A 27488-nucleotide genomic window follows, 5' to 3' on the forward strand; every position below is an offset into this window, starting at 1 on the left:
CTAAACAGAAAACTGACACCAACCTTATACGCTAATCATAACCCCAACCTCAAACACCAACCCATCCCCTCCCCACACCGAAACCTGATCAACGGTAAGGCTATATATTTTTTCAGGAATGCTAGATGCATTTCGGTTGCATGCAGGCTTTATGCTTTGGATTAGGAGCTCTGGTGACATAAAAGGAGATGGAAGGATATTTTAAGCGCTAGGTTTATGGACGCTCATTCGGGGGTATTCACAGGTTTGGCTAAAGATCTATAGGATTGATATTATATCTCTCAAAGACCCTTCAGGGTAAACCCTGATACAGTGAATTATCAATGCACGAGGGCAACTTATGGATATGTTGATTACATCTCCTTCGATGAAGCCGCTGATACATCCCACATACCACAAACTCCTGGAGGGCTAATTTTCTGAAAACATCTCTCAGCGCCAGGAAACTTATGGTGTCAGTGCACTTTACAAATTCAGGTTAACATAACATAACATAACATCTTGAATGAGTCTCCCAATATTGTACCAAATCTATACCATATACAGTGTTGGCCCCCGAGACCAAGAGTCAAGCTACATGTTACGGATATCCCCATTTGAAACATTTACATATGATTAATGTCAGTGAGAGACATGTGCGTAGCAGTTCTGCTACAAGTCCGACATGTATCCCAACATAGCTGGGGCACCACTTAGCTATACCATAAACCACGAGTCTGAAAAAGCATTCAGTAGCACCTTAAGGCCAAGTGTCGCCTAATCATTCATGTATTACTGGAATATTCTGTGAGCAGTCTGCATCAACACGACCCAAAGGGGTGAAATCAATGGGTAAAATCTCATATTTGTAAAACCTGAAAAAGGTAACAAGGTTCATTTTAAACAGTGGCATTGTTTTCCTTCTGGGCAGGACCGCTGCTGTCGTGTTTTCCTCTGCCTATACGGGGGAGTTTCAGGCACAGACAAGACGCCATTAGTTCTCGCACACATCTCACTGTTACAGGTACATTCTTGGCACTTCTAAAGATGGCGCCCAGTGCGTCACCGACACTTACCCAGTAGAGCACGTCCGTCCAGCCCTCCATGGTGATGCACTGAAATACCGTGAGCATGGCAAAGGCGAAGTTGTCGAAGTTGGTGATGCCATGCTTGGGCCCGTCCCATCCCGCCCGGCAGGTGGTGCCATTCTGACACTGGCGCCCGTGCCCGGTCCCCAGGGCACACGGAGAGGGGTCGTCCTCTGCAGGGACTTCTGGGAGGAACAAAACCAGAGAATGCTGGTTAAAGAGAAGAACAGAGCAAACTGAAGGTGTATTTCACTTTCACACTTGAGACAGGAACCTTTCCGGCCTCTCCTGTAGGCAGTGCCGGCTTTAGCGCTGGTGGCGCCCAGTGCGACAATGTTTGTTGGCACCCCCTCTGTCACGGATTCCCTCACTACCACCCTTTAACCCCTTCTATGCTCCCGTTGGCCGTCGCGAGCTGGTGCTGCGGACGGCCAAAGGCCGACGCGGCCCCGCCCACTCCGCGGAACGCTCACACTGCCGCGAAATAACGGTCGCGGTCAACGGGTTAACAGTGTCCTTCAAGCCTCCATTTAAACTCTCTCAGGTGCATTTAACTCGTTTTATAGCACTACTCAGAGCACTTAACATCACACACACATTACACAGGGACAATCAATCATACGTGTGTAAATCAGTGCATAGGAAATGTCACATAAGCCAGAGGGCTGCAAGGTGTAGGAGTCACATGTCATCTATACTGGTAGGCAGTATAGTTTAAGAGTGCTTGGTCTGGAGAAACACAAACTCAGAATTTAAAACGTAAGACCATGGTTGGAGGTTCTCTTTAATGATAAGGATTGATTTCTACCCAAAATAACAATTTTTGCAACATCAGGATAATGAAATAATCATAATGCTCCAGTTGCGTAGCAAGGCCTTAGGCCGCAGGGGGCAGTCCCGGCGTTTGCCGCCTGCGACGGGCGAATCTAAGAGTGGTAGAGGGGTGTACTGGCAAAATCACCAGCTGCCACCCATCGAAGTTCGCAGGTAGGAGCGAGGGTCTGACCGCCGCCCCCAAAATGTGTGCCGCCTGGGGTTGCCCACCCCCTCCATCCCCCCCTTGCTATGCCACTGTAACGCTCTAATCTATACCATGCAGTTTGTATGTAGCTCTTTGATGACAGTTAATAGCTCACTGTTCTAAGTTAGGATTTTAACTTATAAACTGCAAGTAACAAATGGGTCTCTTAGACAAAGGCAGTAACCTAGTGACATATTTACAGTATATGCTCCTTGTGATCTTCATGGTACACATTCTTTGCAACAGGCATATTAACCCTTAGCGCTACCTTATGATGAGTCAAAACTTCATTGAGACAAAACTCCGATCCCTCTCCAGCAAGAAGAATAATAGAGTTATCTAGACATTTTTACTGTTGCCTGAAAATTGCTGGAGGCAAGACACCTAGCAGCAGGTGCTTTTAAAATCATAATAAACTTGCAAACAGGGCGGACCCACCCGAAGTCAGCACCTGGTGTAGTGGCACTGGTTGCACCGCCCTAGAGCCGGCCCTACCTGTTGGTACAGAGGAAAACTGACGAGAGACTGACAGATGGAGGTCACTCACTCGCGACCCCTAGAAACACTAATGACATGACACACTTTGACCTGAATCTCTTAGAGAAGACATTGCAGTGTGAGTGGAAGCCATGGCCATCAATCGACCAACAGGTTGCAGAAAACGTAAATAAAGATTGGCAAAGACTATAGACAAGGTCCATAACAGCAGAATACGTGTGTGTGGTATTGCTTAGTATGAACAACACTATTATGTCTTAGTCTAGATGTTTTCCTAGAGCAGTATTGTTTAAATACATATTTAACATAGGATGAGAGTGTATCTTCTTAATATAAAGGTACATTCTAGACACATGATTCCATTCAACTGCAGCTACTTTTATCAGCACATTCTAGGAAATAACACATCTCGTGGGTAGAAAGATGCAGTTGGCAAGATAAACGCTCCTGTCTTATAATAATAAACAAAAGGTGTTTAAAAATCAGAGTAAAGGGGGTGATTTATAGTTCATTAGAGCAGACGCTACTCCATAAATTAGCGGGTAGAGGTGTGGCGCAGCGGCCAGGGCAGCTGACTCCGGAGTGCAGGTCGGCAGCTCCTCTCAGCATCATGTGACTCTGGGCCAGGGCTCGAGTCGGGGTACCACGTGGGTGGACGGCGTCCCCCCCACTTATTTTACCGGGAGCTCGATAACAAACTACTGCCAGAGCAGGGGCGTAACACAGGCCCCGGCAGCCCACGCGGTGCGGGCGGGGGGGGGCCCTAGCTCCAAGGGGCCCCCTCGGCACTGAACTCTGGCCGGGAGAGCTCCTGATTGAGCCCGAAGGGGGCCCCCTTAAGTACCGTGCAGGGAGGCCCCCTCACTTTTCGTTACGCCAGTGTGCCAGAGTCTAATGTGCGTGCTTGTTCACGGCCGTAGTGACACTTCCTTTGATCTGTAAAATACAGTACACATGCAGTGTCTCAGCTGTATGTCACGCGCTCGGTTCTCTGATGCAATCACATCTGAGGGGTGAGCGAGGGGAGTCAATGAGTCTGATGGTGCAAGCCACCTTTCGTGACGTCACTTCCTGTCGTGACATCAGCGCCCCCCCCCCACTTCTTTTTTTAGGACTTGTGTCCTGCTCTGGGCAGTAGCTCACTTAAACTCCCTGACACCCTGCAGCTCCTTCAGACCCTTAGGGGCGAGTGGTTCGCGCTTTACAAATACCAGTAGCGGATATCAGGCTCCCTTCCCACAGAACCTTGCGGTTCTCCTACCAGCCATGGGCAGCGCTCGTGCACCCCTACAGCCGCCTCATTGGTAGTCATTCGTTCACACACGTCCTTACGTTTGGGATTTCCTTGCTCTGACACGTGCCATCAGGTCAGTGATACTTAGAGCGTCAATGAATTTGAATTACGGGGTTTGTGACCAATCATCACTCTGCTGAGTATTCTAGAGAGTACTCGCTCAAAACTAAGGGTACAAAACCCAAAGGAATGCAACAATGGGCAGCGCTTGGAAGTTGCAGTTGGAGCTATATAAAAGGACTGCAAATAATTCTGTATATGGATGTGGAGATCCACTTTGACACCCAGCGATTTTAGATGGGTCAGAGGTCAGAAATGAAACAACGTATTAATGAAAAATATCATCGAATAAAGAGCGAGCCGCCTTCACAGCTGAAAACGTCAGCAGCGCCCGAGGCTCAAAAGCGCTCGTGAATCGGAGCAGCCTTAGATGGTTTTTAAAATCCCATCTGCTGAATCATGTGTTTATTTCCCCCATCTGGATGCAGCAGTGCGATGAAATGGGCACTCTACTATCACAATTTACTAAATATTCTACCATTTCTAATATTAGATCTTTTTGGGACCTTTCTTGTCGATTTTTGTGATGACGCCACTTTCCTAAATTATTTATTTTTTATGCATATGACTTTTTGTAGTACAGCAGAACCAAAAAGGTATAAGAACACTTCACAAGTAATTGTATATAATCAGCATTCTTGACAATAATGCTATAAATGTTACCACCAGGTCCTTGCACTAATTTTAACAATGAAATCACAGGCTTTGTTGCACCCCTCATCATCAACTCCAGCACCTTCATCTCCTCGGAGGCCTGAACATTCACCTAGAACACCTCACCAACTCAAACTCTACAGCCCTTCTAAAAAACCTCTAAAACATTGGCCTCACCCAGCACATTATTGAACCCCCCCACACCACTGGACAGCTATTGGACGAGATTTACTCCTCAATGAGCAACTTCATAGTCGATAAGCCAGCAATTGTGACCTGGACAGACCAGTTCCCCGTCAGTTTCAGCATACCCATCCCGCACCACCACAGGATGTGCTGACGGGAGCTGGAGAAGCATCACAGAAGCGGACTGGGCTTCCACCCTCTCAACACACTGGCCTGAGCACACCAGCAACTTGCAGAAAGCTATCAAGAAACTCTGCAGCTGAATCACTGTATGAGCCGACACACTGGCTCCTCTCAAGCACAACCCAAAGGCAAGAGCCCAAACAAAGGCCAGATAGTAAATAGAGGAACTCAGGCTGAAGAAACAACACTGCAACAGTGCCGCACTGGGAACCGAAACTGGCCATGGCAAACTGCTCGGCCGGCCCACCGGGAAGGTGAGGGGGAGGGAGGTGCAACCAAGCGGTTTGCAGGGGCTGCTTTCGGCAGATTTCTTTTTACAGGGGCTGATATTGTAAGCCCCCAGGTAACAAAAACTGCCCTCCAGAGGCCCAAAACCAGACCCCACCCTGGCGGCCCACCGGGGAAACGCCTGGTGCCCGGTACGGCCCTGCGCTGCAAGCAAGTAGAGCGTAAATAGAGAACAAGTTAAGATACCATGGATAAAGACATCTTCAAATCTGACCTAAGATGTTACCACCAGCAGATACAGAACACCAAGAGCACAGCTCTATCAGACTGGATCATCGCCGGCACACACAGCAGCAAGGAAATCTTCATCGTCAAAGATTTCACAGTGCCTCCTGCCGCCTCCAACGACATCATCCCCTCAAAAGTTCAAGGAATTCTTCTGTTACTAAATCACTTCCTTATACAGCAGATTTGACTCACAACTGGATCCCGACACTGTCAAAACTCCACTTTCCATTACAGCTGAAAAACTAGCTCTGACCTCATTGCCCACCATCACCACTATCAAAACTTAAGCTACCATGAAGATCATCCACTCCGAGGCACCGTTCTGACGCCCGCCCCACTCCGCCTTCACTTAAGGACTCATACTAACCAGCGAGGCACTTATACCCATCCTCAACACATCCATTGACTCAGTCAATGGATGACTGGAAACATGCCACTATCATGCCCTTTCTCAAGAAACCAACTGTTGACCCAGCCACACTACCCAAGTTCAGATCTATCTCCCTCCTACCATACCCATCAGAGGTCTGAGAGGAACTAAGCAATCAACACCTCTTCAACCACCTCAGCACCCACCAGACACACCACTAATTGCCACTAACCCTGGGCGTAGTTTGCATAGTAGCGCTACGCGTAGCTATGTGAAGTGCACTTCACACTACGTTAGCTAGGCGTAGCTACGCGAACTGCGTAGTGCGGTAGGAAAAATGCTGTTTGCACTGATCGCACAGTGCCGGATGCTTGTCCGCACTGTGCAATCATTGCAAACCGCATCTTGCACAGTGCCGCTCTAGTAGATTTTTACTCGAGTGGCAGCTTTCTCAATGCGGACTGGTAGTTTCTCATCACGAGCATACGTGATCACTCACAATGAGAAACCAGACCTCCCCGTGTTCAGAATCTCACGGGAGGTTTATTTTCCACGCTCGCGATCGGCAACTTGATGTTGCTGATCAAGAACAAGGAAAAAGTCTTGCCGGGATTTTGATTTTGCTAGCTCGCGGTCGCCAACTTGACGTTGAGGACCGCGAGCAAGCAAAAATTGCCTGTTACGCTACGTGTTTTTGCACTATGGTACGTGCAATTCGCGTACTGCGTAATTGCGCAAACTACGCACGCTCTGCGAGGGTAGCGTAGTCCTAAGCCCAGGGTTAATTGCCACCACAGACAACATCACGTTGTTTAGCCCACTCTGCCACCCCAGTTCAGACATGGCCATATGCAAATCAGTCTGACCCTGTGCCTCATGGGAACAGTCCAGCCCGAACTGCCAAGCCATGTCTTCCCTGGACCGGAAACAAGCTTCCTAGGACCGGTTTCTGGCATTTCAGCCATCTTCAGCTCTGTCCATCACCACCCCCTTTTGTACCACTTTGTTCGCCATAAGTTGGCAGGGTATGCTCAGACGTGAGTCCCTTGCTCACTTTGCCACAGGATTCAAGCAAGCCTGATTCAACGCCGACGATGCCCAACAGGGACAAGACCCCCAACACTTGTCCTTTGGGACAAGACCCCAAATACGAGGAACAAGTTCACTGCCTGCATGATGAGGAACACATTCACTGCCCACCAACTGTATGAAAGCCCACTGTCTCAAGCTCAACACAGACAAGACGGAAGTAGTGATCTTTGGCAAGAACACCTCACCATGAGACTCCAACTGGTGGCCAGCCGAACTCCGACCCACACCCAGCACCCACACCAAGAACCTTGGAATCATCATCAACATCAAACTGGACATAACCGCACAAGTCAATGCCATCACTGCATCCTGCTTCCTCACCTTGAAGATGTATCTTCAAATGGCTCCCTAGCAACACAAGAAAAAACATCACTCTCACCCTAGTCACCAGCAAGTTGGAAAACGCAAACACTCTCTACCCTGAGATCACAAGCAACTCACCAGAAGACTACAAACTATCCAGAACTCTGCAGCCAACCTCCCACACAGAACTCACATCACACCATACCTCAGGGAACTCCACTGGCTCCCAATACATTAATGTGCTAATTTCCTAGATTCACTCTTTTCTGGCTGATAGAAGTCAATCTGTCTGGATGTCACATTTTGCCTTTGGCCTAAAACTGATAAAGTTTGGAATCCCTCAGGATTCTCCCCTGAGTAGGACTCTTTTTAATATCTATATGACCCCACTGGCCTCACTGGTGGAGTCCTTCAGGGTCCAGATAATATCATAGGCCAATAACACACAGGTCCTCCTTACTTTGGATAAGAACTCCCCTAATGCTTTTAGCACATTTAAGAATTGCCTGACAGCTGTTTTCCAATTGATGTGGACTAGCAAATTAAAGTGCACAATGCCAGCAAAATGTAGATCCTACTATTTGGCTCTCCACACCCCATCTGGATTGGGGATTTTTGTCCTAGCTACATCCAGTCCCGCTGGGCCCTGCTACTATAGTGCGTAATCTAGGGGTCAACTCTGATGATCAGCTTTCTTTCACCCTCAGGTGGCAGCAGTTGTGGGCTGCTGCTTTGAGCTACTAAAGTCAATAAAGACATTTTTACATTTACTCCCTATGCAGGCTCAAGAGAAGGTCATACATGCCCTCAACACTTGTCGTCTTAATTATGCCAACACCCTTTACAAGGGTCTCCCTGCCTACCTGCTGAGGTGGCTCCAGCTGGTCCAAAATACAGCTGCATGGCTACTACTAAAAGTTCCCACATAGGCGCCCATTCACCAGTATCCAAAGGAGCTTCACTGGTTACCCATCAGAGGGAGGATTCAGTTTAAATGTCTCACATTGGCTCATTGAGATTTTTATCAGTTAGGTCCGAGGTACCTGTCCGATAGGCTCATCCCCTATCACCCTGCAAGAACCCTCCATTCCTATGGAGCAGTGGTGACTGCAGCATATCAAAGCAAGAGAAAGAGACGGGATGGTATGTCTTTCTCCTTTCTTGCAGCCTAGTCTTGGAATGCCCTTATCTATGGAGTTACAGGAAATGGAGGATGGGCACTGCTTCTGGAGTAATCTTAAAACATGGTCATCTCAACTGGTCTTTCAGTAATTTGGTTGCATCTTAGTTGTCTACTTTTTATCTAGCGCTGGGAAACTCTCAGAGTAGCTGCATGCTTTATAAATCCTTGATTTATTGATAGATTTCAAACTCCTCACACACATTCAAGGCACTACACAGCTTAGGCCTCACTTACCCGAGCAGATGCATCTCCTTCCACCAACCACCTAGACACCTCCGCTATGCAGGACTCCTACTCGAGCACCTCCGACACACAAACAGAACCAGATCTAGAGGACGGGCATTCTCTTATATTGTTCATAAAGAGCGGAAATACCTCCAACTCCACATTAGAGCCTCCTCATCTGTTCTTGAATTACACAAGAAGCTGAAGATCTGGCTTTTCAATTACCCAACCTACCCTAGGCAGGGCTAAGCACACACACCTGCTCAGCACCAGGATACCCTCACGGGCGAGAGTGTGCTTTACAGATACACATAACATAACACAACATAAACATAACATGACATTTTACCTCCTAGGAAATTCATTTGCAAGTTAAAATAAACTGGCTCCCCTGGGGCAGCCGCGGCCGCTGCAGGTAAGAGTGGTGGGGCCGGCTGGGGGGGATTTCGAGAGACGATCATTAGGAAAAACTAATTATTTATTTAATTTTCCCTTGTGGTCCTCTCTCGAAATCCCACCCAGCCGGCCCCACTGCTTTTACCTGCAGCAGCCGCGGTTGCCCTAGGGGGCTCTCCTGGTAACATTGCCGCATGCTCCGTGTACCCCTTCTTGTTTTTCTCACTCGATGCCTATCCAGTGCTTAAGTTGTAAAACAATAGGTGCCAGGACCCTTGACAGGAAGCCACTGCTGCTTGCCCCACCCTTAGCTCCCACCAGTGCTACCAATATCAGTTCAACCACAACTATTAACCATCACTCTCCTACAGGTGTGACAATTCAGACTATTCTGGGCCCCCAAACCTATAAGAATTACTTGTTTGGCAGGTATTAGTCAGTTTTAATGAATACCGATTTAATAAATAGCTGTTGTTGTGCTCATCTGTAAATTAGACAAACAGCACCACAATGTGGCAGACTGTCATTAGTGCGGGTGTTGACAATTAAGTGCCAGCGCCAAGCACCGGAACCCACCGGCTCAAATTAAGCACTGTGCCTGTCTATCCGTGGCTGTCCTCTCCCCAGCCATTCCTTGCTGTCTCCCCATGTCTCTTTCCTTCCTCTGACTCCACCCTTGCAGCGCGGGCTCCGGTGCGCTCGCGCCCTCACCTGGGTACCCCTCCTGCAGAGAATAGCAGGTCTTGTGCATCTTGCCCATGAAGAGCTCCAGCCCGATGATGGCGTAGATGATGATGACGAACAGCACCAGCAGAGCGATGTGCAACAGGGGCACCATGGCCTTGATAATGGAATTTAAAACCACCTGGAGACCTGCAAGCAAGCAGAGAAAAGACAAGCTCAGCATCACACAACAGGTAAATTCACAGGAGTGAATAGTAGGACGAGACAAACACAACTTTTCAGTGTCTGGGCATGACACCCTGCACCATTCAATAACATCAGCGCTCAAACTTGATTGCCAGTGCTTAAACTTTATGGGGAAAAAACGAAGGGCCTGATTTACAAAGGGTCTCGTCACTCGTGGTGGAGGCCCTGCACTCCTGGGTAGTCTCCACACTGGCGGCGGAGGCCCTGCACTCTTGGGGAGTCTCCACACTTGCAGCGGAGGCCCTGAACTCGTGGGGAGTCTCCACACTCACGGCGGAGGCCCTGCACTCGTGAGGAGTCCCCACACTCGTGGCAGGGGCCCTGCACTCGTGGGGAGTCCTCACACTCGTGGCGGAGGCCCTGCTCTTGTGGGGAGTCTCCTCACTCTTCGCGGAGGCCCTGCAATCGTGGGGAGTCTTCACAATCGCTGCGGAGGCCCTACACTCGTGGAGAGTCTCCACACTTGCGGCGGAGGTCCCACACTCGTGGGGAGTCTCTGCACTCGTGCCGGAGGCCCTGCACTCGTGGGGAGTCTCCACACTTGTGGCGGAGGCCCTACACTCGTGGGGAGTCTCCACACTTGTGGCGGAGGTGCTGCACTTGTGGGGAATCTCCGCACTCATGGCGGAGGCCCTGCACTCGTGGGGAGTCTCCACACTCGTGGCGGAGGCCCTGCACTCGTGGGGAATCTCCGCAATAGTGGCGGAGGCCCTGCACTCGTAGGGAGTCTCCACACTTGTGGCAGAGGCCCTACACTCGTGCACTCGTGGCGGAGGTGCTGCACTCGTGGGGAATCTCCGCACTCATGGCGGAGGCCCTGCACTCGTGGGGAATCTCCGCAATCGTGGCGGAGGCCCTGCACTCGTGGGGAGTCTCCACACTCATGGCGGAGGCCCTGCACTCATGGGGAATCTCCGCAATCGTGGCGGAGGCCCTGCACTCGTGGGGAGTCTCCACACTCGTGGCGGAGGCCCTGCACTCGTGGGGAGTCTCCGCAATCGTGGCGGGGGCCCTGCACTCGTGGGGAGTCTCCGCACTCGTGGGAGAATCTTTGCAATGGGAATTCTCATTGCGGAGATTCCGCCCCGGGTGCGGAGGTTCCCCACGACTGCGGGTGTCCGTCCCGAGTGCAGCGACTCCCGACAACTGCAGGTCCTCCGCTCCCAGTGCGGAGGCCCTTGGTGAATCCAGTACTTTGAAATAAAAACTAAAAAAATGCGGGACTGCTCTTTTGAAAACTTCCAATCGAACTCAGTAGTTTTATGGGGTCATTTAATCTAAATAAAGCAAATTACATAACATGAGTATTTATAGAGCGCGCATTCGCCCCAAGGGTGGGCTCTCCGCGCTATTGGTAGATACAAAATGTGTATGTTACCCAACTCAATGGTACTAATTTTATCCAAGCCTGTGGTTATTTATGGTGGTAAAGAGCAGAGCCCAGGAGTCGAGGCATTAGCCCACTAAGCTACCACACCCGAACACAGCAAGAATTCAGACTTCCGTACTGCTGAGGTCGGTTAATAGACTGCTATGCGAAGCTACGGTGAGACTAGCAACTAGGACCTATTCGGTGTACGATAGGTCTATAAAATGATTAATATAACACGTGGCAAAGAAGAGGGGAGTAAGATTCTTCAAAGACGTTCGAAGAGTATTCTCGGTGGCCCGAAGCGGTTTGATTGAAGGGCTACTACCGAAGAGAAACAGAGGAAGAATGAGGTAACGAGGTAACCGTCTCATCCTTTCATCGCCCACAGACGGCAGTCCGCGTGGGTGCAACAAAAAACACAGGTAAATTTAGCAATTGATCATGAGGGAACGTTCCCGCAGCGTGGGCCTCGGTCCTCGGGAGCCAATGGTTGACGAACACCACCTCCCCCTGGAGCAAGCGAGCTGCCTCGTTAGGGAAACGTCATGATGATCCTAGCGCCTTGAGACCCTAACAGGTGATTAGCAGCACTCTTAAGAACCCGGATTGATTGTTTGAACACATGACTGACGGGCACTTTACTCACGACGGTTAATCTACTTACATAGGTGCGCTCCACGCACACGTGACAGCACACTGACATCATTTCTAGAAGTACTGCAGAGGCGTGGCCAAGACCAGGCACTACACACAAGGTTCGGGGGTAAAAGGGTTAATGTTTGAGTATTGCACAAGATGTGTGCAGCAAGGGGTGTCAAATACAAAACGTACTCTCTTCAAGGAAAGAGAATCAAAACAACACTGCTGAAATGTTGCCTTTTCGTACTCCTACTCTTAAAATATCTTGATGCAGCGCACAGAGGGCAGATATAAGGCTGGGGGCGGGGAGCATCTTTGAAGCATATATCATACAGCGGGCACATATAAGGCTAGGGACTGGAAGCATCTTTGAGGCATATATCATACAGCATACAGAGGGCAGATATAAGGCTGGGGGCGGGGAGCATCCTTGAAGCATATATCATACAGCATACAGAGGGCAGATATAAGGCTAGGGACTGGAAGCATCTTTGAGGCATATATCATACAGCATACAGAGGGCAGATATAAGGCTGGGGGCGGGGAGCATCTTTGAAGCATATATCATATAGCATACAGAGGGCAGATATAAGACTAGGGACTGGAAGCATCTTTGAGGCATATATCATAAGCATACTGAGGGCAGATATAAATGTGGGGACTGGGAGCATCTTTGAAGCATATATCGTATAGCATACAGAGGGCAGATATAAGGGTGGGGACTGGGAGCATCTTTGAGACATATATTATACGGTGTGTATCACTTACAACGCAGCTTTTACGTCGTAATGCTGTTACAACGCAGCTATTACAACGCAGGATCCATTACAACGCATGGCATTACAACGCATGGCATTACATCGCAGATGCTATTACAACGCATACCATTACATCGTAAGTATTGGTAAGTATATAATTTATTTTAATTTTATTTAATATTATATAAATGATTTAATTAATATTAAATATAAATAAAAATAAATAAAAATATTTATTTATGTTTTTAAATATTATAAATTAAATTTATTATTTTAAGTAATTTTTTAAATAAATATGAGTATAGGAGTATATGTATAGGTGTTTGGGGGTACAGGGTGTTTTTAGGTTTCAAGGTAGGGTTTGGGTTTTGGGGTACAGGGGTGTTTTTAGGTTTCAGGGTAGGGTTTGGGTTTTGGGGTACAGGGGTGTTTTTAGGTTTCAGGGTAGGGTTTGGGTTTTGGGGTACAGGGGTGTTTTTAGGTTTCAGGGTAGGGTTTGGGTTTTGGGGTACAGGGGTGTTTTTAGGTTTCAGGGTAGGGTTTGGGTTTTGGGGTACAGGGGTGTTTTTAGGTTTCAGGGCAGGGTTTGGGTTTTGGGGTACAGGGGTGTTTTTAGGTTTTAGGGCAGGGTTTGGGTTTTGGGGTACAGGGGTGTTTTTAGGTTTTAGGGCAGGGTTTGGCTTTAGGGATAATTAAATTATATTTACCATTTTAAAATTAATTGAAATATATTTAATAAATTAAATTAATTATTTTACATCAATTACATTTTTTAATTAAATTAATTAAATTAAAAAATTTAATATTATTTATTTAATTTAATTTCATTATAAAAAATATGTACATTAAACTAATTATTTTTTTAATTAAATTAAATTAATTACAATTTTTATTATATTTACATTTATTAAATAGATATTATTTTATTAAATTAAATTAATGACAATTTTTAAATTTCTTTTAATTAAATTATTTAAAAAGATTTAATTACAATAAACTAAATAACATTTTAAAAAAAAAGTCAACTTACCTATACTTACGATGTAATGCCATGCGTTGTAATAGCATCTGCGATGTAATGCCATGCATTGTAATGACATCCGTTGTAATGGATCCCGCGTTGTAAAATCTGCGTTGTAACGGAATGCGTTGTAACACAACGCGTTGTACTGACACCAATCCATATTATACAGCACACTGAGGGCAGATATAAGGGTGGGGACTGGGAGCAATCTTTGAGGCATATATCTTACAGCACACAGAGGGCAGATATAAGAGTGGGGACTTGGAGCATCTTTGAAGCATATATCGTATAGCATGCAGAGGACAGATATAAGGGTGGGAACTGGGAGCATCTTTGAGGCATATATCTTAGAGCAACAGAGGGCAGATATAAGGCTAGGTACTGGGAGCATCGTTGAGGCATATATCTTACAGCACACAGAGGGCAGATATAAGGGTGGGGACTGGGAGCATCTTTGAGGCATATATCGTATAGCATACAGAGGGCAGATATATGGGTGCGGACTGGTAGCATCTTTGAGGCATATATCTTACAGCACACAGAGGGCAGATATAAGGGTGGGGAAAGGGAGCATCTTTGAGGCATATATCATACAGCACACAGAGGGTAGATATAAGGCTGGTGGCGGGCAGCATCTTTGAGGCATATATCACATAGCATACAGAGGGCAGATATAAGGCTAGGGATTGGAAGCATCTTTGAGGCATAAGCATACTGAGGGCAGATATAAGGGTGGGGACTGGGAGCATCTTTGAGTCATATATCATACAGCACACAGAGGGCAGATATAAGGCTGGGGGCGGGGAGCATCTTTGAGGCATATATCATATAGCATACAGAAGGCAGATATAAGGCTATGGACTGGAAGCATCTTTGAGGCATACATTATAAGCATACAGAGCGCAGATATAAGGGTGGGGACTGGGAGCATCTTTGAGGCATATATCGTATAGCATACAGAGGGCAGATATAAGACTAGGGCCTGGGAGCATCTTTGAGGCATATATCATGAGCATACAGAGGGCAGATATAGGGTTGGGGACTGGGTGCATCTTTGATGCATATTTCTTACAGCACCCAGAGGGCAGATATAAGGCTAGGGACTAGGAGCAATCTTTGAGGCATTTATCTTACAGCACACAGAGGGCAGATATAAGGGTTGGGACTGGGAGCATCTTTGAGGCATATATCTTACAGCACACAGAGGGCAGATATAAGTGTGGGGACTGGGAGCATCTTTGAGACATATATCATACAGCACACAGAGGGCAGATATAAGTGTGGGGACTGGGAGCATCTTTGATGCATATATCATACAGAGGGCAGATATGAGACTAGGAACTGGGAGCCATCTTTGAGGCATATATCTTACAGCATACGGAGGGCAGATATTCTAGGGACTGGGAGCCATCGTTGAGGCATATATCTTACAGCATACAGAGGGTATATATAGGGCTAGGGACTGGGAGCATCTTTGAGGCATATATCATACAGAGGGCAGGCATGAGGCTAGGAACTGGGAGCCATCTTTGAGGCATATATCTTACAGCATGCGGAGGGCAGATATTCTAGGGACTTGGAGCCATTGTTGAGGCATATATCATACAGCATACAGAGGGCAGACATGAGGCTAGGGTCTGGGAGCCATCTTTGAGGCATATATCTTACAGCATATGGAAGGCAGATATAAGACCAAGGACTGGAAGCGTCTTTGAGGCACATATCTTACAGCACACAGAGATCAGATATAAGGCTAGGGACTGGGAGCATCTTTGAGGCATATATCTTACAGCACACGGTGGGCAGATATAAGGCTAGGGACTGGGAGCCGTCTTTGAGGCATATATCTTACAGCACACAGAGGGCAGATACAATTTAATTAATAAAAACGAATTTCGTAGCATGCCCTGCATCGCAAAATGCGATGCAGCGCGCGCTACGAAATTGGTTTTATTAATTAAATTGTTTACTTACCTCCAATTATCCATATGCCAGTTTTTAACACCCCCACCCTGCCGCTCCCCCGCCCCGCCCCGCCTCTCTGCCCCACCACAACACCCTCCACGGGCCGCAACTGGCTATAAGGCTAGTGACTGGGAGCATCGTTGAGGCATATATATTACAGCATACAGAGGGCAGATATAAGGGTGGGGACTGGGAGCCATTTTTGAGGCATATATCTTACAGCATATATAGGGCAGATATAAGGCTAGGGACTGGGAGCCGTCTTAGACACATATATCATACAGCATAAAGAGGGCAGAGATAAGGCTAGGCGCTGGTAGCCGTCTTTGAGGCATGTATCTTGCAGCATACAGAGGGAAGATATAAGGCTAGGGACTGGGAGCATTGTTGAGGCATATATCTAACAGCATACAGAGGGCAGCTATATGGCTAGGGACTGGGAGCCTCTTTGATGCATATATCATACAGAGGGCAGATATGAGACTAGGAACTGGGAGCCATCTTTGAGGCATATATCTTACAGCATACGGAGGGCAGATATTCTAGGGACTGGGAGCCATCGTTGAGGCATATATCTTACAGCATACAGAGGGCAGATATAGGGCTAGGGACTGGGAGCATCTTTGAGGCATATATCATACAGAGGGCAGGCATGAGGCTAGGAACTGGGAGCCATCTTTGAGGCATATATCTTACAGCATGCGGAGGGCAGATATTCTAGGGACTTGGAGCCATTGTTGAGGCATATATAATACAGCATACAGAGGGCAGACATGAGGCTAGGGACTGGGAGCCATCTTTGAGGCATATATCTTACAGCATACGGAAGGCAGATATAAGACCAAGGACTGGAAGCGTCTTTGAGGCACATATCTTACAGCACACAGAGAGCAGATATAAGGCTAGGGACTGGGAGCATCTTTGAGGCATATATCTTACAGCACACGGTGGGCAGATATAAGGCTAGGGACTGGGAGCCGTCTTTGAGGCATATATCTTAGAGCAACAGAGGGCAGATATAAGGCTAGGTACTGGGAGCATCGTTGAGGCATATATCTTACAGCACACAGAGGGCAGATATAAGGGTGGGGACTGGGAGCCGTCTTTGAGGCATATATCTTACCGCATACAGAGAGCAGATATAAGGCTAGGGACTGGGAGCATCATTGAAACATACATTTTACAGCATACAGAGGGCAGATATAAGGCTAGGGACTGGGAGCCTATAAACAACAGAGGTACCAGAGGGTCTCAAGAAGGTGTGCCCAAAAGGAATAGAGAGCCAACCAAACCCTAAAAACCAAAGTGATGCGTCACAGAGAATCCTCAACAGGATGAGGAAAATACCCATCAGTCACCATACGAATCCGCCCTTCATCATTTGGGATTTTATCCGTACCACCCGTCTGAGAAGCTCGGTGCCACACTTAGAGGTCAACCCGGTGGTAAGGGGGTTCCTCACAAGGTAAAGGCAATGACGGTGTGGTATACCACTCGATGTTTATGAGTGGCCCAAGATATGGGACTGGGGTGTGCAGTGCTAGAAATAGTGAAAGAGTGAACAAAACCAAAAGAGAGTGTTATAAAATTGGTTTGAAAAGGCACTTGACAACAAGTTTATTCGGTGTGTGCCTAACATACCAAAGTTTAAAATCAATGCAACCTAAGGCTGTCTCATAATGTAGGCAGCTTGAGGTAGAAAAGGTCAACTAGTTTCTGCAATACTGGGGCTCTTGTACCCTTGCATTCATCAGGACCAATAAACAATTAAGACTACTGCACCAAGTGAAATAAATAAAGTGAAGGGTGACACCGGGATAACAAAAACAAGTGCATAAAGTCACCTGAATGCTCCAGATGCCCTTACAGTCTGTGTTGATCACTAAGGAAAAGAGAAGGGTTAAGTATAGCTGTCGTGATTTGATGGGCTGATCAGAGAGTCCATTATATGTGGATCAAACGTTACATCACACTCAAAGTATTGACATGTAGGCACCTATTACTAATATGGCCCGGTTTTAAGTTATTTGGAAAGACAATTTCATAAGCCAAATATCTAGCAGTCCTTACCTCGATCTGTAAGGTGGACTGGCCTCACCCCACCTGGCAGCGGCTCAGGGGAAGATGAAGCAACGCTCTAGAAAACATGTGGAACACACGTAAAAAACACAATGCGCACAAACAAGGACAGAGCACTTTCTGTTATCAGTAGCCGACAAGGAATGGTGTCGGTATCTTTCAAAAAAGACTATTTTAGTACCCAGCAGTCGCGGAGCCAGGACTCCGTTTAAAGTAGGATACAGTTTGTTAGAGAAGCGCAGCATGGCGCGAAGAGGAATGGAAGGCTTCTCTTACCTCTCCGTCGGTACTCCGGGCCGGCGTCCTGGCCGACTGGGGAGGTAACGAGAGGCGAGATAGCAGTTGTTTATAAGCCGCGCTGCTATTGGTTGCGAGACCACAAAACGTCACTTGGGGCGCTTAGCAGACCCGTAAGATAGGTGCAAAGTCGGGCGAGCCTGCGTTCTCATAGGCTGTTGCACAAAGGCCCGGGGAAGATCATTGGCCGGTCAGACGCTTGGTCGTCATAGCGACGCGGGTAGACAAGTTCTAAAGGCAAATGTAAACACAACGCGAGCAGAGTACAGTGGGGGAAAAAAGATAGGGAAATGCACAAAAGCAATCCTATATTTACTAGTAATGGAGGAAATGCGTGGCTTAAAGTCACTGACGCCTGATCAGGCGGTCATAAATGAACTAGACCAGCGGGTCACCAAGACTAAGGAATGCCGCGCAAGGCAGCTGCCAATGCATGCCGAATACCTTACACTCTACATAAAGAGCGCCCAAACACAGCTTACTGTGAGTCTCGCTGTGTTAAGTGTGGTATTATCAGGGTTAGGCAGAAACAGCTGCTGGAATGGCAGAGACATCGGGACAATGTCCCAGATGTGGTCACAATGTGGTCAAGATGGACAAATACACACAGCACACAGAACAACATCTCATGAGTGGAGGGTCCAGACAGAAGAACTGATATACCAGGGCCCTTCTATGTTGCAGTGGGCTGAATCATAAGGCAGACCACGGAATATCATCGTTCAGGCCACCTTTGTGTGTCTTCAATTTAAGCACCCATCTTTGTTCTTTAGTCAGCAGGTACTTAGTCACATCGGCTGTGTGTTTCGGGATAAATGGTTGCTCCAAAACAGTCCAATGGAAATCAGTGGCTGGGTGTTTAGCTTCAAGAAAGTGAGCAGTTAACTTTGTGGCTTGTCTGGCACACCTGATGGTACTCTTGTGCTCAGATATCCGTATGCGGACCTTCCGGGTGGTCATGCCCACATACTTGTAGCCACAGGGGCAGGTGATCAGATAGATCACGTGATCACTGTTACAATTAGTGAATTTTGTTTGTTTCCACGGTCTAGCCGTGCCAATATCTATCTCCAGTGATTTCGTTGTTTGTGCACAGGCCTGACAATTGCCACACGGATGGTGTCCCTGGACAGGGGGAAGGTCCCATAGTGAACCTATCGCCCTTGGCGGATCTTCACGTGGCCTGGTGTGCACCAGTCTATCTCTCAAATTAGGGCCCCTCTTGAATAACACCAAGGGACGAGAGAGAGTTAGGCGTCTGGAATTCAGTATTGGCCAGTGTTTCCTGACCATGCTTTGGATGCTGTTTGAGAGGCTACCGAAAGTCTGAACAAAAGTGAGGCGATCTAGGTCAGGCTTGGGAGGTCTAGGTTCCAACAAAGCCTCACGATTGTTGTTCAATGCCCTTTTCATGGACCTTTGGACAAGTTTAGGAGGATATTTTCGTGCCACCAATTGCATACTTAAATCCTTAGAATGTTTCTTGAAGGCTGTTATCGTAGAACAGTTCCTTTGAACCCTTAAAAATTGACTGAAGGGTAGACTCTCTTTCAGTGCTTTAGGATGGTTGCTATCGAATAGCAGCAGAGAGTTCCTTGCAGTGGGCTTCCTGTAGAGCTCCGATCGTAGGCCCTCAGGGCCAGCAGTAATAAGTAGGTCCAGGAAAGCCAATAGGTGGTGACTGATTTCAATGGTAAACTTGAGATGGTTATTTCTACTATTCAACCAGCCCAGGAAATCCAGGCAACTGGCGCTTGACCCTCTCCACACCACAAAAATGTCGTCCATATACCTTTTCCAGGTCTTAAGGTTATCGACGAAAGGGTTCTCATTATTCAACACATGATTCTGTTCAAATGAATGAACATATAAATTAGCCAAGCTGGGGGCGTAAACGCTCCCCATGCTGGTCCCCGATGTTTGTAGGTAAACCTGTTCTTCATATTGAAAAAAATTTTGTTTCATGGCCAGAGTGGCACAAGCCATTATAAATCGGACGGGGGTGATGCTGTTCAGTTCCCTGGACTCCAAAAGTTGGTGCACCACATCCAATGTCTCATCCTGGGGGATGGAGGTGTAGAGTGCCTCTACGTCAAAAGACACTAAGAGATCACTCTCTGTGTCAAATTCGATGTTGGGTAGCAGTCTCAACAGATCACTGGTGTCTTTGAGATAAGTGGGCATTTCTTGCACCATCGGTCTCAGAAAATGGTCCACAAAGGTGGAGAGAGGTTCCAGGGCTGATCCTATCCCCGAAATGATCGGGCGCCCGGGGGGCGGTCGTTGCTCTTTGTGAACCTTTGGTAAGGTATAGAAATAAGGCATCTTCGGGTGTTCCGTGCAAAGGTAAAGTGCTTCGGCTGGTGTAATCCATCCCTCTGCAGATGCTTCTTCAACCATGATTTTGATATCCCGTTTCAAGTCATCTGTAGGGTCGTAATTCAAAGAAGTGTAAGCATGCCGAGTATTGAGTTGCCTAAGGCACTCAGCTCGGTAAACTTCAGTATCCAGAATGACAATCGAGCCGCCTTTATCGGCTGGCTTTATTGTTAACTCCTTGTTCTCAGTCAGGGATTTCAGTGCCAAGTGGTGTGATTTGGGCAGATTCTGGAAAGTCTTTTGTTTGGTACTAAAGAGATCGTCCAACTCCTTCTCCAGTGCCTGCTCATAGGCTAGAACCTGTGGAGGCATGAGATGAGTAGGGGGAGTAAAGGTAGACTTGCATTTCAGTCCAGTGTTAACATCAACCTCATCCTGTATGGAAGCTTCTTTTCCAGCGAAGAAAAAGTGTAATCTTATCTTCCTCAAAAATCTGGCCAACTCCAAGCGAGTCTCAAACTCATCATTATAGTGGGTCGGCACAAAGCCCAGTCCTTTGTTCAAGGCCTCCTCCTCAATTGGGGTTAGGATATGTCTACTCAAGTTCATAACTATACTGGAGCTGCACTGCTCTGTCCTGCCTCTTTGTTCTTGGACGAGTTGCTCCTCAGGGTCCTCCCTTCTGTTGACGTTGGTGGGGGGCTAAAGTGAACTTGGGGCTGTGGGTTCCCTCTCCTCTTTCCCCGGGATCTGCCCCGGCCAAACCCTAAAAAAGGATGCCCGTTAAAGTTGTTTGTAGGGAAGTTCCCGGGGAAGTTAGTCATGTGTGGTCCCAAGGGTTGTTGAAAAGGGCCTGCTTGTTGTGGTGGGAAAAAAGGTGGCATGCCACCAAATTGCCACGGGGTGGGTGGCCACCATTGTTGTTGCTGGTTACCTCTCCAATTATTTAAAAAAAATTCTTTTGCCTTGACCACGACCTCGTGTGTTGGAATAGTCGCTACCAGTGTCGCTCCCTGAGGAATTATCACCTGAGCTAGATGTGCTGTAAGATGATCCCTTTCTGCGGCCAGTAGTACCGAACTCTGGGGGGGTGTAAGTGTCGCTTGAGTACGGATATATTCTCTCAAATTTGAACTTGTCCAGGTCTTTCCTGAATTTGTCCATCTTGACCGCCAAAGTAGCTCCCTGAAATCCTTGTTGTTTTTATTGGAGTCATCTAAATTTTTGCTGAAATTTGCTGAAAGATGGACAAATTCAGGAAAGACCTGGACAAGTTCAAATTTGAGAGAATATATCCGTACTCAAGCGACACTTACACCCCCCCAGAGTTCGGTACTACTGGCCGCAGAAAGGGATCATCTTACAGCACATCTAGCTCAGGTGATAATTCCTCAGGGAGCGACACTGGTAGCGACTATTCCAACACACGAGGTCGTGGTCAAGGCAAAAGAAATGTTAAAAATAATTGGAGCGGTAACCAGCAACAACAATGGTGGCCACCCACCCCGTGGCAATTTGGTGGCATGCCACCTTTTTTCCCACCACAACAAGCAGGCCCTTTTCAACAACCCTTGGGACCACACATGACTAACTTCCCCGGGAACTTCCCTACAAACAACTTTAACGGGCAGCCTTTTTTAGGGTTTGGCCGGGGCAGATCCCGGGGAAAGAGGAGAGGGAACCCACAGCCCCAAGTTCACTTCAGCCCCCCACCAACGTCAACAGAAGGGAGGACCCTGAGGAGCAACTCGTCCAAGAACAAAGAGGCAGGACAGAGCAGTGCAGCTCCAGTATAGTTATGAACTTGAGTAGACATATCCTAACCCCAATTGAGGAGGAGGCCTTGAACAAAGGACTGGGCTTTGTGCCGACCCACTATAATGATGAGTTTGAGACTCGCTTGGAGTTGGCCAGATTTTTGAGGAAGATAAGATTACACTTTTTCTTCGCTGGAAAAGAAGCTTCCATACAGGATGAGGTTGATGTTAACACTGGACTGAAATGCAAGTCTACCTTTACTCCCCCTACTCATCTCATGCCTCCACAGGTTCTAGCCTATGAGCAGGCACTGGAGAAGGAGTTGGACGATCTCTTTAGTACCAAACAAAAGACTTTCCAGAATCTGCCCAAATCACACCACTTGGCACTGAAATCCCTGACTGAGAACAAGGAGTTAACAATAAAGCCAGCCGATAAAGGCGGCTCGATTGTCATTCTGGATACTGAAGTTTACCGAGCTGAGTGCCTTAGGCAACTCAATACTCGGCATGCTTACACTTCTTTGAATTACGACCCTACAGATGACTTGAAACGGGATATCAAAATCATGGTTGAAGAAGCATCTGCAGAGGGATGGATTACACCAGCCGAAGCACTTTACCTTTGCACGGAACACCCGAAGATGCCTTATTTCTATACCTTACCAAAGGTTCACAAAGAGCAACGACCGCCCCCCGGGCGCCCGATCATTTCGGGGATAGGATCAGCCCTGGAACCTCTCTCCACCTTTGTGGACCATTTTCTGAGACCGATGGTGCAAGAAATGCCCACTTATCTCAAAGACACCAGTGATCTGTTGAGACTGCTACCCAACATCGAATTTGACACAGAGAGTGATCTCTTAGTGTCTTTTGACGTAGAGGCACGCTACACCTCCATCCCCCAGGATGAGACATTGGATGTGGTGCACCAACTTTTGGAGTCCAGGGAACTGAACAGCATCACCCCCGTCCGATTTATAATGGCTTGTGCCACTCTGGCCATGAAACAAAATTCTTTTCAATATGAAGAACAGGTTTACCTACAAACATCGGGGACCAGCATGGGGAGCGTTTACGCCCCCAGCTTGGCTAATTTATATGTTCATTCATTTGAACAGAATCATGTGTTGAATAATGAGAACCCTTTCGTCGATAACCTTAAGACCTGGAAAAGGTATATCGACGACATTTTTGTGGTGTGGAGAGGGTCAAGCGCCAGTTGCCTGGATTTCCTGGGCTGGTTGAATAGTAGAAATAACCATCTCAAGTTTACCATTGAAATCGGTCACCACCAATTGGCTTTCCTGGACCTACTTATTACTGCTGGCCCTGAGGGCCTACGATCGGAGCTCTACAGGAAGCCCACTGCAAGGAACTCTCTGCTGCTATTCGATAGCAACCATCCTAAAGCACTGAAAGAGAGTCTACCCTTCAGTCAATTTTTAAGGGTTCAAAGGAACTGTTCTACGATAACAGCCTTCAAGAAACATTCTAAGGATTTAAGTATGCAATTGGTGGCACGAAAATATCCTCCTAAACTTGTCCAAAGGTCCATGAAAAGGGCATTGAACAACAATCGTGAGGCTTTGTTGGAACCTAGACCTCCCAAGCCTGACCTAGATCGCCTCACTTTTGTTCAGACTTTCGGTAGCCTCTCAAACAGCATCCAAAGCATGGTCAGGAAACACTGGCCAATACTGAATTCCAGACGCCTAACTCTCTCTCGTCCCTTGGTGTCATTCAAGAGGGGCCCTAATTTGAGAGATAGACTGGTGCACACCAGGCCACGTGAAGATCCGCCAAGGGCGATAGGTTCACTATGGGACCTTCCCCCTGTCCAGGGACACCATCCGTGTGGCAATTGTCAGGCCTGTGCACAAACAACGAAATCACTGGAGATAGATATTGGCACGGCTAGACCGTGGAAACAAACAAAATTCACTAATTGTAACAGTGATCACGTGATCTATCTGATCACCTGCCCCTGTGGCTACAAGTATGTGGGCATGACCACCCGGAAGGTCCGCATACGGATATCTGAGCACAAGAGTACCATCAGGTGTGCCAGACAAGCCACAAAGTTAACTGCTCACTTTCTTGAAGCTAAACACCCAGCCACTGATTTCCATTGGACTGTTTTGGAGCAACCATTTATCCCGAAACACACAGCCGATGTGACTAAGTACCTGCTGACTAAAGAACAAAGATGGGTGCTTAAATTGAAGACACACAAAGGTGGCCTGAACGATGATATTCCGTGGTCTGCCTTATGATTCAGCCCACTGCAACATAGAAGGGCCCTGGTATATCAGTTCTTCTGTCTGGACCCTCCACTCATGAGATGTTGTTCTGTGTGCTGTGTGTATTTGTCCATCTTGACCACATTGTGACCACATCTGGGACATTGTCCCGATGTCTCTGCCATTCCAGCAGCTGTTTCTGCCTAACCCTGATAATACCACACTTAACACAGCGAGACTCACAGTAAGCTGTGTTTGGGTGCTCTTTATGTAGAGTGTAAGGTATTCGGCATGCATTGGCAGCTGCCTTGCGCGGCATTCCTTAGTCTTGGTGACCCGCTGGTCTAGTTCATTTATGACCGCCTGATCAGGCGTCAGTGACTTTAAGCCACGCATTTCCTCCATTACTAGTAAATATAGGATTGCTTTTGTGCATTTCCCTAGCTTTTTTCCCCCACTGTACTCTGCTCGCGTTGTGTTTACATTTGCCTTTAGAACTTGTCTACCCGCGTCGCTATGACGACCAAGCGTCTGACCGGCCAATGATCTTCCCCGGGCCTTTGTGCAACAGCCTATGAGAACGCAGGCTCGCCCGACTTTGCACCTATCTTACGGGTCTGCTAAGCGCCCCAAGTGACGTTTTGTGGTCTCGCGACCAATAGCAGCGCTGCTTATAAACAACTGCTATCTCGCCTCTCGTTACCTCCCCAGTCGGCCAGGACGCCGGCCCGGAGTACCGACGGAGAGGTAAGAGAAGCCTTCCATTCCTCTTCGCGCCATGCTGCGCTTCTCTAACAAACTGTATCCTACTTCAAACGGAGTCCTGGCTCCGCGACTGCTGGGTACTAAAATAGTCTTTTTTGAAAGATACCGACACCATTCCTTGTCGGCTACTGATAACAGAAAGTGCTCTGTCCTTGTTTGTGCGCATTGTGTTTTTTACGTGTGTTCCACATGTTTTCTAGAGCGGTGCTTCATCTTCCCCTGAGCCGCTGCCAGGTGGGGTGAGGCCAGTCCACCTTACAGATCGAGGTAAGGACTGCAAGATATTTGGCTTATGAAATTGTCTTTCCAAATAACTTAAAACCGGGCCATATTAGTAATAGGTGTCTACATGTCAATACTTTGAGTGTGATGTAACGTTTGATCCACATATAATGGACTCTCTGATCAGCCCATCAAATCACGACAGCTATACTTAACCCTTCTCTTTTCCTTAGTGATCAACACAGACTGTAAGGGCATCTGGAGCATTCAGGTGACTTTATGCACTTGTTTTTGTTATCCCGGTGTCACCCTTCACTTTATTTATTTCACTTGGTGCAGTAGTCTTAATTGTTTATTGGTCCTGATGAATGCAAGGGTACAAGAGCCCCAGTATTGCAGAAACTAGTTGACCTTTTCTACCTCAAGCTGCCTACATTATGAGACAGCCTTAGGTTGCATTGATTTTAAACTTTGGTATGTTAGGCACACACCGAATAAACTTGTTGTCAAGTGCCTTTTCAAACCAATTTTATAACACTCTCTTTTGGTTTTGTTCACTCTTTCACTATTTCTAGCACTGCACACCCCAGTCCCATATCTTGGGCCACTCATAAACATCGAGTGGTATACCACACCGTCATTGCCTTTACCTTGTGAGGAACCCCCTTACCACCGGGTTGACCTATAAGTGTGGCACCGAGCTTCTCAGACGGGTGGTACGGATAAAATCCCAAATGATGAAGGGCGGATTCGTATGGTGACTGATGGGTATTTTCCTCATCCTGTTGAGGATTCTCTGTGACGCATCACTTTGGTTTTTAGGGTTTGGTTGGCTCTCTATTCCTTTTGGGCACACCTTCTTGAGACCCTCTGGTACCTCTGTTGTTTATAGGCTTTCTTGGGGATTGTATCCAGAGCGTGGTCTGTAAACTTCCCCTGGGTCCCCCCCTACCGTATTGTTTTTGTTGTTTTTAGGGACTGGGAGCACCTTTGAGGCATATATCATAAATAACTTTTTATTTTTAATGACCGAGGACAATCGAGGGAGTGTTGCAACAATAAGACAACAGCACTGAATTAGGGCGACCCGTCCATAATGTTGTTTGTTGATTTCTGAATGTTGTAAAGGACGTTTCACTGCTAAGCCTTCTAATACCAAAGGGATGCAGGTGCACTAAATAAAAGTGTAAAATCAAAATACAATCAATATTCTCTGGATTAGTCAGGAAATCTACCATAACTGTACTTCTGATCGATGAGGCGTTTAGTGAGCACTACAGGGAGGGGAAACATGTTAAAGAAAAAAAAACGTCATTTAGTGCCAGATGTACTACCATTTGCTATTGCAACTTGCAAATTGCGAAAAAAATTGAGAGTCGCAATTTGCCTGTCACAAAAGTAAATGTACAACAATGTCAGAGATACTGTTATCGATTTCCAATGGGGTTGCAAAATGTGAGGGTCATGAATATTAATGAGCCACTCACAATTTGTGACCCCATTTGGAATGGCTGGCCCTTCCACGGATGGTGGCCTGCTGAGCTCAGCAGACCTCCATGTCTGGAACTTCTTTTCAATAAAGCAGTTTTTTTAAAATGCAGCCCGTTTTTCTTAAAGGAAAAGGGAATGCATTATAAAAAAGAAAATATGAAACGTTTTTGTTTCGTTTTTTAAGGGCGGGCAGCTGTCCCTGGGACCACTGCCTGCCCTTAAAAAATTTTGGGGGGAGCAAGTCACAAAGCTTCACAGAGGGCAGATATAAGGCTAGGGACTGGGAGCCATCTTTGAAACATATATCTTACAACATACAGAGGGCAGATATAAGGCCTCTTGAAGAGGGCGGAAATTTGCAGGTGTTTTGCGACTGCAATTGTGGTTGCAAAACATTCTTACATAGGGTAGAGACTCATTACTAGGAAGGGACGTCCCTGTTATGCCCCTTCCTAATAGCGACTCGCAATTCCTAATCAGAGAGTCACAAATAAATTGTGACTCGCTAATTAGGAATTGTACATGGCCCTGTAACATTTTGCATGCGCAAACGAGTCGCAAACCCATTTCCCCTTTCCA

General features: G+C 47.2%; 1 protein-coding gene across 6 annotated transcripts in view; it reads right to left on the bottom strand.

Annotated features, from left to right (window-relative positions):
- The window catches only part of CACNA1C (calcium voltage-gated channel subunit alpha1 C), a 2299705-nt gene that overhangs the window by 815504 nt on the left and 1456713 nt on the right, over positions 1-27488 (bottom strand). For all 6 annotated transcript variants that reach the window (XM_078673661.1, XM_078673663.1, XM_078673662.1 and 3 more), the window contains exons 6-7: positions 9760-9921; positions 1056-1252 (exon numbers count right to left, since the gene is read on the bottom strand). In XM_078673661.1, the coding sequence (XP_078529787.1) occupies positions 1056-1252; positions 9760-9921 (359 nt within the window). The remainder of the gene's footprint in view (positions 1-1055; positions 1253-9759; positions 9922-27488) is intronic.

Source organism: Lissotriton helveticus, chromosome 1_1 (genome assembly GCF_964261635.1).
Source record: "Lissotriton helveticus chromosome 1_1, aLisHel1.1, whole genome shotgun sequence".
NCBI classification, from domain to species: Eukaryota; Metazoa; Chordata; class Amphibia; order Caudata; family Salamandridae; genus Lissotriton; species Lissotriton helveticus.